The sequence below is a fragment of the Mesoplodon densirostris genome, chromosome 10 (assembly GCF_025265405.1).
Source record: "Mesoplodon densirostris isolate mMesDen1 chromosome 10, mMesDen1 primary haplotype, whole genome shotgun sequence".
Classification (NCBI taxonomy): domain Eukaryota; kingdom Metazoa; phylum Chordata; class Mammalia; order Artiodactyla; family Ziphiidae; genus Mesoplodon; species Mesoplodon densirostris.
In genome coordinates, this window is record NC_082670.1 from 43,494,850 (window position 1) to 43,510,565 (window position 15,716).

A 15,716-nucleotide genomic window follows, 5' to 3' on the forward strand; every position below is an offset into this window, starting at 1 on the left:
ATTATGTCAAGATGATGTTCTAAATGAATACTTTCTTGTGCTCTTACATTCAAAAGAAAATTTACTACAATTTCTATTTTATAAGGAAGAAGAAAACTTTTCTATATTGATCACAATCTGAAGTTAAAGAGAGAACTTATTTTGACAAATCTTGTTTTATGAAATCAAACTGAAAAGTCTTCTACTATTAAGCTAATAATGACCACAAATTTATAGGAAAAAATGAAATAAAACAATGTTGAAATAAGATTTTAGAAAACATATGCTTCAAAAATTAACTTTTGGGGGGAAATTCATATTCCTTAATATTGTTTCCTGGAATTTCTCAGCTAGAAGAGATGTTTGAAACCAACTAGTTCCGTGTCTTTGTTCTTATAATGTACCCACAGATCAGGAAAGGTAAGCATTTGCCCAGGGTTGAACTTGGACGCTCTTTCCAAATTTCCCTTCTACCATGCTATCCAAACATAAAGAGTAGAGTTTTGTGTTTATGGCAAATAAAATACAGATTTTCTTTTAACTGGCAGGTTTCTGAACAAGGAAATTCTCTAAATCCAAACATATTCATAGTAGATTTACTTAATATTCACTGATGGTCTTACACTTAATTAATTGCGCTGTGAGGGTCATTCCTGTGTCAGCAAGTACTGCCTGCCGCTCATCAGAGCAAAAGGGACCACACTAGGCACAGTAATCTAGGGGCTGAGCAGGTAATACATGAGGGATAGAAAAAATGAAATGGTAGAAAAACTGAAAGAGCAAGGGATACAAAGACAGAGAAATAACAGTTTGTATCCTTTGCAGAACAAAAGCTGACACATCCACTTTTAACCTGAACTGAATATATCTGCTGGGGCATGGACTTCTCTGACAGGTGGGCAGTCAGTTCTTGCTCAAAGCCTTCAAGCCACCAATAATATTTGTACAGATACAGCTCAGAGTTCCTTTACTTAACAGGAGAGAGAGAGAACCCAAAGTGATGCTGTTTTATCTCACCAAAACATTTTAATGAATATATATGCTTTGTATTTTAAACTCCTTAAATTAATTTTAAGTGAACTATTATGTAATATAATTGTTTCACAGATAAGAAAACCATGGTCAAGCATTCTGGCTGTAATTTTTATTGTTTCAGACTTTTGCCCCAGTTTTGGTAAGAGTGATATTCATATTTTGGTGAGACTGCCGCACATGGAATACTTTCCCTAAAAAGTTCTTGACACATCTGGATTGACCACAGAACAATCTGAATTTACAAGATATTATTTAATTGTATGTTTATATTTTTTGATCTGTCTCTGAAGATCCTCATCTAGGAGACAGTACCTAATCGGGGACATGAAAGGTGCCACAGCTCTTAGCATAAGGTCGAACATTTTATATGTATACCAAATACATAGGTCAGCTCATCATTGAATGCATAATTGGCCCTTCTATGTTACGTGCACAAAAAGAAGACTTACATGGTAATAGCTGATTAACATTGAATTATATGTCCTAAATATCATACCTTTTTCCCTTGAATTCCAGGTAAACCCAGGTATCCTGGTTCTCCTGGTGGACCCACTGCTCCTGGTTCTCCCTAAGTAATACAGAATTCACATGAAGATCACAGGCTTACTGCTTGTGAAAAACCCCACTGTTTTTATCTCTATATATGTCTCAAATTTAAAACTGATAGTTAAAAATTTTGTTAGAGTTATTACTATAGAAATAGTAAAGAATAGTAAAGTTCACTGAAGTCCCAATAAAACTTCTTATATCTTTTCCTATCTTTGCTAGTTAAGAAATTCTGAGATCATTTCATATTTTAAAATTTTATAAACATTTGGTATTTTTATTATATTTATAATGTCAACAATAAAAAATAAAGCAGTGAAAATAATAAACACAGGTTATGTCTCTTTGTATTTACTAATACTTTCCCATCCTCCTTGAAATTGCTTTTTCTCATAATCCTCCTTTAAAAAACTTATTTTATTGTTACAAAACTGGTAAATAAATAGAAGTAATAAAATTATTGAAAATCTCATTACCCACTATTTTTACTTGGTTATATGTTTTTCCCTCTACCTCTCACAAACACATACACAACTTAGATACTAAAATGTGCTGTGTATGCATAACTTTATATCATTTACTGTGAAATATATTAATATTGTGAGTTCTTTATATGCCATTATGTTTTTTAAATTTTTAAATTACAGAATAGTATTCAACTATATTGATTTACCATAGTTAATAAAATTTCTATTGTTAAACATTCACTTTCACAGTTTTTATTTTTATAAACAATATTGGGGTGAACACCCTTGTAGTTAGATATGCAAATTTATGATTTTTACTTTATATATGTGGAATATTATTTTCTTAGACATAAATTCTTGAACTGTTTTCAGAACAAGGAATAGTCCATAAGTTATCTTAACTCAGTTTTTCTACTCTCCCTATAATGTCATAGAGATTATTTCCTTTTTTAAAAAAAACTTACAATGTGAAAGTATATAATGATGACATATCAACAATATTTAGGTTAAAATTGTAAGAGATAGGACATGCTCCTGAATATGTTTCATGGAGTTTTGGTTTTGCTTTGTTTGCTTTACCATTAGTCCCAAACTCTGTCATATTAACTAAAAACAACTCTCTTCTGTGGAAACTAAGTTCTGTTCTCTTTGCTCACTGTGAGTTGTTGAATATTACTCTAGATTTTTAAAGGCTAGAACAGAATTAAAAATCTGATTGAAATAAACATCAACTATTTGGTTTGGAGGAAACTGGTAAAGGCAAGTGTGACTCCCAGACTGAAAATAAAGTCCCATCAATCAGCAAAGAAACGGCACCACCAGGGGAGACACACACTCATTCAGCCACATAAGAGCGTAATGTTCTTTGGACCAGAGAAGATGTTCATATCAGCATCCAAATTTTACTAATTCTAGAAAAACCAAACTAAAGTATATTTCATGCCGTTATTACCTAAACTATGATAACATATCCAAAAAACAGAAATGAAATTGGCCCACATTCACCACTGGCTTTCAGGTACCCTAATTTTATGATAAAAGGTAATCCTTCATTTCATCTATCTTTTCTTAAGGGATACAAATGTTAATCTCATCAAATAATGAGAGGAACTCATACTTCTTTGAAAAAATTTCCAAATGCTTCAAAACAAATTAATTACCTTGAGCCCAGAAGCCCCAGGCAGCCCTTGAAGTCCAGGTTCACCTTTATTTCCCTGTCAATGCATCAAAACCATTTGAAATTTTTTGAATTTAGTCACCATATATCTGATACAGACACTTAAGGGAATACCTTTTAAACAACTTTTACATTTACAACTTTCCAACTGTTTGAAATATAGAATCTATATGTTAAGCCTACTCATTAAGAAAAACTCTCTTAAGCAGGGAAGTGAGTTCGCATACTTATAAAGCTTTCTACCAGCCTGTTTGATGCTGGCAGCTCCAAGTAAAAAGAGAGATTCCAATCTTTAGGGACTGGCACTAATTAGCTTGGTCTTTGTGCTGCACAAGCCAGACCCATGTATCTTAATAGCATCCTCTAGGCTGGAAATCTTCATCTTTCTCTGTTTTGCTTTCTCTGTATGACTCATTTTCAGTATGCAACTGAAAAAAGAAAATTAGCCTCAAATGCACTTTTGAGTGGCTTTTGGAAGAAGCATGAATCAGAAAACTTTTAGTTTGCGTTCTTTTTCAGGATTCCAGTGCAGTCCTTGCTAACAGACATTTGGAAAGCAAGACCAAGTTGTCAGAGCAAAGAATGTAAGATAGGAAAAGAGGATTGGTTATAAAAGACAACCTGCCTCCTGGATCATCAGGAGAGATTGTCAGTAGTGGTTCTGGCTTTCAAATATACTTGGACACCTGAAATCACAACCCAATATTGAGGTTGGTGTGACACCTAGAAGTGGGGGGCGATGATCACCCAGAGCCAGGTCAGTCTCACTAAGCAGTAAAGGGAAGCACTTTCATTCTCAACTCACGTTGAGAACCACGTGAGCATACTATTTGGACTTAATTAAAGCATTTAGCACATAACAGCATGATTATACCATAGAACAATGGTTCCTTAAATTGTCTAATTTTACAAATGATTAAGCTGAAACTCAGAGGTGACAGGACTTGCCAAAAGCTACATGACTTGATTATGTTAATATATCCTGATGTCATTTAGATAATATTTTATAAAACTGGAATATGATAGGGTAAAATAGACTTATAAATGGTTCAATGGCTATTTTAAAAAGAGGTATTATAATCTAAATTGGAAGTTTTCTAAAGATCTACCACAGAATTTCAGCCTCATCCCTGCCTTGCTTAACACAGCTTTTTTTGTATTACTCTTGAACTTATATCAATTGTTATTGAAGGCATTAGTTCACAAATATATTAGTTGACAAAACCAGAGGGATAAGGTAACATAGAGGCAAATAAACTATGGCCTGTGGGCTAAGTCAGCCCAATGCCTCCTTCTGTAAATAAACTTGTACGAAACACGGGCACATCCACACCGTGGCTGCTTTTACATTTCAATAGCAGAGTTGAGTGGCTGCAACAGAAATTATATGGCCCTCAAAGACTAAAACACGTCCTATCTGGCCCTTGGCAGAAAAACTTTCTAAGACCTGAGGTAATATACTGCATGAAAACAAGTTGAAATGTTTCACTGAAAAGATTACATTTAAGAGGTATAATTTTAACATCTTGAATCTATTTTTAACAAAATAATCGTAGAAGGACAAGATGAGGGAAATCAAACTTTATAGTAATTTATGTAAAAACAAACTGTGATGTTAGGATCAGCCATTTGACTCCCTAGCTACAGCAGCAGACCTACCCAAGTGGTGGATGCCACAAATACATTGTTCTAACGTCTTTTATGGAAAATCTAGCAGGTTTAGTTGACCTCCAGCTCAGTGTGAGCCAGCGATGCTAAGTGGCTAATTAAAAATGCTAACAAAATCTTAGGCTGAGTTCTTAAGAATTAGGGGATCCAGAACATCATGGGAGAGTCCATTGTACCCCAGTTATTTAAGGAATATACAACTACTCCATCGTATCCCAGTTATTTAAGGATTATAAAACTACTCTATTTTTTCTTACAACATGACCTTGCAACATGATGGAGAACCTCCACTTGGCAAGTGCACACTTACTACTGCTAGGACTCACAGTGTTCCAAGCACCCACAGGGTCCACCTCTGGTGAGAGGGCAGCTACTTTTCCCTAATCACTGGGCTCTCAATGACATTTTATCCTATCTCTTTCTCTAGGTACTTTAGAACTAAAAGTAGAGTAGATTAGGCCATCTACTCATTTTGTATGCCAGGATCTATTTCCCTGGTCTAGTTAAAGGTTGAATGCTTCCAAAACAGCAATTCCATCACTTCCTTTTAGAAGGCTATCCTAGAATCTACTTATTAAGTAGTCGAGAATAGTTTCTTGAGTTGAGCCAGAAGGTACCCGGTCTGATCCTCTAATAAAAATCTGATCCTCTAATAAAAAGAAATTCTCTTACACATGACTCTGTACACCTAGAAAATGGTCGAATCATGGTACTCAGGTTTACAGTTCTACCTTAAGAATAACCTCACCTGACACCTAAATATGTTGTCAAGCGTGCCTTACTTTTTAAATGTGAAAGTTAAGATAATGTGCCATCTTATCCACCGTCCCGAGGGAGGATAAAACTCACTACAAGGCATTTTACAAATAAAAATTCCACATACATTCCACTAAATAAAAAACCAAGAAGATGACTTGGAAGTTGGTACAGTTACCCTCAGTGGTCACTACAGATACTCTAGATGGTGGGCTGGGTACAGAGCCCCATAGAGCTCTGGGTATTCCTCAGTCCCCTGAGCTGCCAGTCAGGGAAGAGGGCTGAGTCATGCAGGATCTTGGACCTTTTCCAGCTTAAACCAGACCTGCTTTACGTTAGCATGTTTTATATGCTTAGTTTTTGCCTAAGACTTCATTCCTACAAGTGCTTGTTCATAGAATTCAAACCACATTCAAAATAAAATCAATGTAGTTAAAACTTTGACTGAAGTACCTAAATGGTCATTTTGCACAAAGTCCTCAATCTTATTAAGTTAGTTTTCTTTACCTTAGATCCTGGGGTTCCAGGCTGACCTGGTGAGCCGTCGCTTCCCATCAAACCCTACATTTTAAGTGGAAATTGCAAGAGCAATTTAGAGAATAATATTTTTAAAATATTCAATCAGTTTTCAAGTTATACATTATCATAATAATCAATCCACTAAAATATAATGCATGATATGGGAAACATCCCTACAGACATCCAAATAAAGGATAATAAAGAATCAAACTATGCAACATAACATGAAGGCTGGCAAAGCCCTTGTAAATTGGTTGCTTAAATCACCTACAAATAGCAAAAATGACTGGAGAGCTAGTAAGAGACAAATGTAAAGAAAAGTATTTTTTTTCTACACTCTACTTTCTTCCTTTCTCATGATGGCCAAGAATTAGATTTCTTCATAGATGTTATTTTGGTCAATTTTACTTATGTTTTCTATTTTATTGAATAATGATTTTAAAGAATTAAAATCTATAATTTCTCTGAATGTAAGAATGTCTATTCAAGTTACAAATGGCCATATTTTTAGTAACCATATAATTCAAAATAAGACACTGATAACTACTCTAGCAACAAGGAACTAATTTAATTTAGATTCCATTTAAATATTATTACATATATAAAAAAATTTGCTTTCTCTTAATCACAGCAAAGGAAATGTGATGAGCAAAAAAATATTCAATTGGTATTATCAGAAAATAGAATCTCAGTATAGTCACATTGAAAACAGCATGTCATCACTACTATGGTTTGCTATCAATTCAGGGTTTATTACAACTATAAGATGTAAAATATACTAGTCTTAGCATAGTGTTTTAAATATTAGAAATATTAAATATAGATATTCTTGAAGTTCAATGAAGTTCTAGTCAATGTCTTCATTTCCTGGAGGCTAACTTAAATACTGGTAAATAATCAAGTTTCATTTAATATTTCAATGAAAAAAATAATTTGGTCTTGATGATGGAGGTAGAGGAAGAATATTCCATTTAAATCTTTCACCAAGATCTTATCAAATCTTTTCACTGCGTAAAATATCTGCTTTTTTAACTTACATAATTAAATGAAAGGTCATAAACTGTCCATTTTTTTTTTTACTTAAAAATAAGCTATTACGGGCAATTTGATTCATAGATTAAAATACACCTTGCTTCTAACAATTTACTTTTAGAAATTTTTTATGGAGTCCTATACACCATAGGATTATCATAATTTCTAATATCATACTCATATGTCCCTTTACTCCCAAAACTTCCAAAATTACTTGTTCACTAATTTAGGATCTTCCTATACTACCTGTTCTGAATATATTCTCCTTCATTAGTGTAATAAATTTGTAAATTTTCTAAAAAATAACAAAGAATATTTATTGAGTTTTAGATCTTCTCATGGTACTCAGTATTTTTTTTTATCTAGGATATTTGTTTTCTGGTTTATCTACAGTAAACGTTCTTAATCCTTACTTGGGTAGCCAACTTTTTGAGAATCTGAAGAAATCTAGACTCCTCTAGAAAAATGAATATAATCTTTTTCATACAAATGCATGGAATTTGTGGATCCCAAAAATCTCATTGCTGAATCCTCCCACCAGTTTTGTGAATTTCAGAATAAGAACCCCTGGTACATAATGACAATATTTCAAACACCCCAGTAATAATAATGACATTAACATACAGGTATCCCCGGAGATCCTTTTTTTCCTACTGGTCCTAGAGGCCCAATTTCTCCCTAAAAATCAAATACAGATCAAGTTTAAAATTGCAGAGTATCAATTCATCTTTAGAAATTTCCTACCAAAGCATTATGAAATGAAAACTCAATATCAATCAACCCAATGTGTCTGCCTTTCCTTCCTCTACTGTAAGACGAAGCAATGCAAGGTAAAAATTCAGGAATCTAACACCTTAAAGACGTAGGCTTAGGGTCTGTGGAATTACTAAGGAAAATATTTTCATTAGGAAATCAGGAGTGGCACTGTTATTCTTTCAAAGGAAGACCTAGCAGTTCACACCCAGTTGGTGAGGTCAGACAACAGAGGGAAAAAAATCAAGTGAAAATATTTCTTATTTACCATAATTTAAGAGCTATGATAGTAAGTACAGATTAAGAAAAATTAGGACACAGTTTAATAGCATTTAGACTTCAGATTTTGGGATTGTGGCTGACCTGATGCTCCAAGGGATTTTCTGATTCCAGAACAACAACCCTGAAAAGAATATTCTCTTTGAGAAGCAGGAGAAGTCTTCAAAGATGCCTCACTTTAATAAAATATACTCTCGGTTAATATTGTGATTATGAGGATTTGGAAGTGTGCAGAAACCTCGCTAGAAGTTGAGCTGCAGGAAACAAGAGGGCTGGAGGTGTCTGAGGAGACATGCTCAGCTTTTAGGAAACTGAACACTGGGCCAGCCATGGGCAGAGGGCAGGAATCTTTAGTACCTACAATGGCTCAGGACCCTCAAAGGACACTGAAATGGTACCCGTGGCTACCAGCAGGAGGCTCTCCATGCCCCAGTTAGGCTGACAGGAAACCCGCTAACTAGGATGAAGCAATGAGCTCAGCATCAACAATTAAGACAGGAGAGGTAGAAAACCACAAGACTGAGAATCAAGAGGAATAACAATGAACCGCAGCTGTCAGAATGGCTAGAAAGAGAATTTAGAACTATATGTGAAATCTTTACAAATGAAAGAATGGAATCATGAAAGACTACTAGGACTGAAGATAGAGCAAGAGACTAGACTATCAAGAATAAAAAGATGTTATAACACAGGGATGTATGTATATATATATATATATATATATATATATATATGTATATATATATACATACATATATATATATATATATATAACTGAATCACTTTGCTGTCCCTTGAAACTAACACAATGGTGTAAATCAACTATACTTCTATAAAAAAAGAATAAAAAGATGTTATTAAAATTTGAAATTCTAGAAATGAAAAATATGATTGTTTAGATTTTTTTAAAAATCTATTGATGGCTTAAACAGCAGATTAGACACTGTAAAGGGAGAATAAATAGACTGGAAAATATATCCCAAAAAATTAACCAGAATTTAAGAATCAAGGATATGGAAGTAAGCAATTTAGAGATGTAGAGGACAAAATTAGAAGGAATAAAATTATGTCTAACTAGAATTCCAGAAAGAGGGAAGAGCAGAAGATGAAGAGAAGTAGCATGGGGATTAACAGCTCATGTCTTCCAGAGATAATGGAAATAATTCTACAGAGCCAGGAAGCAAACTAAATTCCCACCTGGATGAATAAAGAGAAATCCATATCTAGATACATTGCAGTGAGTTTTAAGAACACTAAAAACAAATAAAATACCTTAAAAGAATCCCCAAAGAAGGGATAGATCACTTACAAAAGAATGATGATTAGAACAAGAGCAGATTTTTCATAGTTAACCATGGAAGCCAGGAGATGACAGTAGAAAAATTTCAGTGTATTAAGAGGAAATAATCATCAATCTTGAACTGTATACTCTACAAAATCCTCTCTCAAAAACATATTGATAATTGAATAAAAACTGAAAGTTTATAACCAAAGTAGTTGTACTAAAAGAATTTCTAAAAATACAGTTCAGGAAGTAGTACAATTATCCCAAAAGTATGGTCTAAGAGCACAAGATAGAAAATAACTAAGTAAAATAGAAAGCATGTATGTAAATCCAAATATACATCTGTATAAAACAACAACAAAAACTAATTGTAAGGTCAAAATAATAGCTTTTGAAATTATATCATGTTTGAACAATTAACTGTTGCCGTGAATGTGATAAAATGTATTCTATGTGAAGAGACATCACCACTTTGCCCTTTTCATAATCAGATTCCATTCCCCAATCTTTCAACTTTCATTAGTACTTACTTTTTGTCCCATTAATCCTTGGTTTCCAGGAAATCCTGGGATTCCCTAAAAAGAAATAAAGTAGATTTTTAATCAAAAAAAATTTAGACTGTATCATTAAAGAAGATTAGGCCATAATTGGAGTTTTACCTTGTAAATAATGCAAATCATCAAACATATCTCTTGACTACATGAAACCACTACTTATATTAATCAAATTTTGGAAAAGAAAAAATTTGAGATTTAATATTATATGAACATCTACTGATATTTAAAGTTTTAAATACAGGCTTTTAAAAAAAGGAAGCTATGAAGATATTAATCTTGGCTTTTCTTTCAGACCAACATAAGTGATAAAATAAGAAGAATATTTCATTTGAACACTTTCTTATGTTACTTATAATGATTAATGCAAAAAGACTGTCAAATCATAGGAGTTCAGATTCAGTACAACAGTTCCAAAGGCCCTCATAGTCTCACAACCATAACTGAAAACTAATGAAACTAAATAATTTCCTCCAAATTGAGCCTTGAAACATCAAGGAACCTAACTCCTTGTATAAGATATGGCAATCTTTCTCCTAATGATTCCCTTGCTGATAAAATTGTGGAGCATATGCAGACCAGTTTGTAGAGAGACAGAAAGAAAAAAATAGAGAACTCTTTCACATAGCTGAGCCCAAATGTATGAGTTCTCTAACAAGATTCAGAGAAAATTAATGCTAATTGTCTGAATTTGAGAATAACGTGAGCACATTTAATAATGGGAAAGCAGTTCTATTGTCATTCACTGCATTTTCCAAAATGATCATTTATCACTCCAAACAAACAGTGATGGTACCAATTAATTTTTATTTCTTATTCATTTTTCTTAGCTCCTTTTCTTGATGATACTTCAATTGAAATAATGAATAACATTTGTGTATATATATGTATATATATATATATATGTATAGATAGATAGATAGATGTATATATATATATATATTGACTTTGGCAGAAAAGGGAATTCAAAGGACAGGGAAATTGGGCACCATCAGTATTTCTTTGAAAGCCCTCTGCATCTTCAGGGCTTTCAAAGAACAGCAGTTGTACTCAGTAAATCAGGGCAACTAGATCAAGTATTTTCAACAACAGGGAAAGTCTGCCATTGTTTTGATTTTCAAATCTTGACTATTAATACAATACTGGTCCATGTGGTAGCCACAATTATGGTGCAAGATATGGCACACAGTTCTAGTTTTAAGATCCAAACTTAAATGATAAATTGGAATTCCGTTTGATCCTATTTGGCTCAATCAGTTCGCCATGGCACTACCTCCTTTGCAGAGAAAAGTTGTATGAGAGCAACGCCCATCAACAAGGGACTAACATACTGGTTGCTTTATAAACATACTAACTAGAGAATAACATAAAACGATATAAAAATTTAAAGTAACATTATAAAACATGAGCACAATATACCCTATCAGCACTCTAAACATAAAGCGATAGTAAATAATTGAGTTACGAGTATAAAGAAAACAGAGTGAAACGAATTGTGTCCTTTCTAAGGCAGAAAATGCATACTCTCAACACAATCAAAGTCAATATTGTTCAAAATAAAGGCTTCCGTTTCAATAGACCATGACTTGGCATGAAACCACCCAGAACCAACTCCCATTCAAATACACACTCATACAAACTCGCCATAATGATTAAGTTCTGAATATAAATAAAATTTAAATAAAATCTGTCTGTAGAATCTTATCAGATGTAAGGTGGCCATACATGGTTCTGCAGCTTGTCAGTGCCGTGTTGCTTGGCCCCAAGAATCTCTAAATTGATCCTGCAATTGCCCAGATACTTCTCAGACCTGAGAAGCTGAATTTCGTGCTGTACAGAACTCTTTGTTACTTAAGTTTTCAACCCTATTCAAGTTTCTATGCTCTTACACAATCTATATTATAGGAATTAGTTACTCCTCTTTTTGCAGCCAATCCCACTGTCAGCAAGGCTATATTCTCACTCTGGGGAAAAATAAAATTATGCCCAAGCAGTGCCCTGGCCTCACTTCCCAGGAGATCTTGAGAGCACCCCCCCACCCAGGTCACTCCCTGAATTTGATTTAACACCTTTTATCTGAATAATTCTAATTCTGAGCATGGTCTGCATTAGGACATAGCCACAAATCTTATATTATTTCAACATATCTGATAATTAGAGTGTTTGGGGGGATCTCAGATTAGGAAAAAAATAGATTCCTTTTCCTACTGCCTGTGTTCATAAGTTAGTAAAACATGAATACATGTCATAGATATGAAAAAAAGTCATAATGTTTTCTAGGTCCAACTATACCAAGAACTACTAAATACTTACTTTATAAATACCAAGCAAAAAATACATCAAACTATATAATATTAAAAAACAAAATGTAAAACTGATTTATAAAAGCAATTCTTGGCAAAACTAATATAATGCCATGAGCATGCATGGAATAAAAAACTGTTGAGAGGGAGGTTCACCAGAAGAACTGAAATCACTCAGAGCTATATTAGTTAATAAAATTCTCCTAGACAATATTTTCCTGGGTTCCCAATACATTCATTGAAATTGACTAAACTTTGCCAATTTTACATGAGTAGAAATATTATTCAAAACCATTTGAAAGTTACCAGTTTGTTGATCCAAAAGTATTTAGCAACAATTACTTCATAGGGTAAATGTTTTTCCAAGCAAACTATTTTATATTTCATTTTCGGCCTGTGTGGTTTTGGGTTCAGGCAACTGTGAACATGTGTAAGTAAAGACAGAAGCAAGAATTTCATCTGGTGAGAATAAAGGGACATATTTCCTCCACTTCTGTGATTTCAGTTTGGGTTTGAGGAAGAGCAGAAAGTCAAATGGAAAATCCTGTGTAATGTTGTGGTGAAAGAATGCTGGCATGAAAAAATGTTCTAGAAGCTTCTCTGTAACCATTAAACCATTGTTGTATAACAAAAAAGCCATTAAAAGTAGAAATGCATAATTTAGAATAAAGGGTTTGGCCCCTATTTCCTAGAGACCACTTTATAATGAAGGAAATGTGTCTATGATGCATTACTTAGAAAAGACAGGATATCACTTTATACTTTTCCACATGCAATGGAATACTTTACTCCTGAAATTAGAGCATCTTGGATCAAATCTGCTGTTAAGTAATGTAATAATTTCAATGTGCTTAAAACAAATCTAATCAACTAATGGTATTTTTAAATCAAAAATTTTAACCTTCCTACACAGTTGTAGAGATATTTAGTATTATACAGTTGTCAAAATATTAGAAGCATATTATGTTTTCTTCTATTATATCAAGAAGTGATTTGTGGGCTTCCCTGGTGGTGCAGTGGTTGAGAGTCTGCCTGCCGATGCAGGGGACATGGGTTCGTGCCCTGGTCTGGGAGGATCCCACATGCCGTGGAGTGGCTAGGCCCGTGAGCCATGGCCGCTGAGCCTGCGCGTCCGGAGCCTGTGCTCCGCAATGGGAGAAGGCCACAATAGTGAGAGGCCCGTGTACCGCAAAAAAAAAAAAAAGAAGTGATTTGTTCATTATTAAAGATGCAATGAATACAAAACCCATATGTTGAAAGTATCATTCTTATTAGCTACAAAGATTACAATCATTATTAATAAAGAGCATAGAAGAAGCAGTTAAAAGTTTAGATGCTGGAGTCAGCTAGCCAATTATCTCGTGCTGATTGACTCCAGGCCATTTATTTAAATTGGAATCTCAGTGTTCCCATCTTATACATGAGCAAAAAATACTAGAACTTAGCTCTAGGGTTGTTACATTATATGAATTAGCTCTCACAAGCACTTAGCTCAGTGCTGGGACTAAAATGAACAAATTTTCATGACTTTTCACAGCTCCTCCCTGAACTTTGAAAGTCACAAAATAGATGAAGTCAATTCTTTTCCATGTCTCAAAATTTGTCCTCCTCCATTATGAGGATATCTTTTTTTTTTTTTTTTTTTACCATGTCTTTCCACCTTGCCTTTGTCTACCTCATTCCCCAAAGTTTACACTGTATTCAAGATGACTTTGGCAATCTAAGGCTTCTCACTGGGAGGCCCCAACAGGTTTTCATTGCCCCTCATTCATTATCCTTGCCTCTTCATGTTTGGCTGACTTTGATTATAGAAAAATACTACTATGGGGTTCCAGGATCAAGATGGAAAATTAGAAACATCCTGAGCTCACCTCCTCTCATGGACACACCAAAACCACAACTACATATGGAACAAGCATCTCTGAGAACAACCTGAAGACTAGCTGGACAGACCTTCTACAACTAAGAACAAAAAGAAAAGGCCACACATTGAGAGGCAGAGAAGCAGTCTAATTAGAACCCTCATCCCCATTGTGAAGACCCACAAACAGGAGGGGTAACACAGCTGGACAGGTGCCCCCGGGGAGTGAGGGGTGTGAGCCCCATGTCAGGCTTCCCAGCCTGAGGCCCTGTGCTGGGAAGATGAACCCCATAATGTCTGGCTTTGAAAACCAGTGGGGTTACACTCACTCCAAATCCCAGCACAGACACAGCAGCTTAAAAAGTATCTGGGTCATAGAAGGAGATTCACTGACTAATTTTATGGCAGGTGCTGGGAGGACAGGGATCTGGTCGAACTTGCTCTGGGGACAGAAGCACTGACAGGCATCATTCTTTTTTACTCTCCTTCTACCTAGCTGGCCTGGGGGGGATGGGCACCACTTCTGTCATTCTCCATCAACCTAGCTAACACCATGCGTCCCAGCCCAGCATTCTCCAGAGGACCTGCCCAGGCTAGCTCCTTTAAAGCAGCTCCCACACCATCATACCCAGCAGACTGTCCCAGCTCCCCTCCAAAGCAGCTCCTACTCCAGGGGGCCAGCCCTGCACACCAGGGTGCCTGCAGCAATCACAGCCCAGTCACAACAAGAGGGCACATCTGGCCCACACAGGGGATACTCTAGGAGCACCTGGCTCTGGTGAACAGAGGGGACTGCACCACTGGGACCCCATGGGACATCTTGTACATAAGACCACTCTTTCAAGACCAGGAGATGTAGCTGTTATACCTAATACATAGAAACAGACATAGAGATTTAGGCAAAATGAAGAGATGAAGGAATACCTTCCACGTGAAAGAAGAAGACATAACCTCAGAAAAAGAACTAAATGAAATGGAGATAAGCAATTTACCAGATAAAGTGTTCAAAGTAATAGTCTTAAAGCTGCTCATTGAACTCTGGAGAAGAATGGTTGAACTCAGTGACACCTTCAATAAAGAGACAGAAAATATAAAAAAGAACCAATCAGAACAGAAGAATACAATAACTGAAGTGAAAAATATACTAGAGGGAATCAACAGCAGATTAGAGGATGCAGAAGAATCAGTGATCTGGAAGACAAGGTAGTGGAAATCACCCAATAGGAAGAGCAAAAAAGTCACACACACACACACACACACACACACACACACACACACACACACAAATGAGGATAGTTGAAGGGATTTCTGGGACAACATCAAGCATACTAGCATTTGCATTATAGGGGTTCCAGAAGGAGAAGAGAGAGAGAAATGGATAGAGAATATATTCAAAAAAATAATGGATGAAATTTTCCCTAATCTGGCAAAGGAAAGAGACACCAAGTCCAGGAAGCACAGAGAGTGACAAATAAGATGAATCCAAAGACACATTATAATTA

At 35.1% G+C, this 15,716-nt stretch overlaps 1 protein-coding gene across 2 annotated transcripts in view; it reads right to left on the reverse strand.

The window, feature by feature from the left end:
* The window catches only part of COL21A1 (collagen type XXI alpha 1 chain), a 127,543-nt gene that overhangs the window by 9,463 nt on the left and 102,364 nt on the right, over positions 1–15,716 (reverse strand). For both annotated transcript variants that reach the window (XM_060110241.1, XM_060110242.1), the window contains 5 exons: positions 10,027–10,071; positions 7,804–7,857; positions 6,136–6,189; positions 3,188–3,241; positions 1,511–1,582 (listed from right to left, as the gene is read on the reverse strand). In XM_060110241.1, the coding sequence (XP_059966224.1) occupies positions 1,511–1,582; positions 3,188–3,241; positions 6,136–6,189; positions 7,804–7,857; positions 10,027–10,071 (279 nt within the window). The remainder of the gene's footprint in view (positions 1–1,510; positions 1,583–3,187; positions 3,242–6,135; positions 6,190–7,803; positions 7,858–10,026; positions 10,072–15,716) is intronic.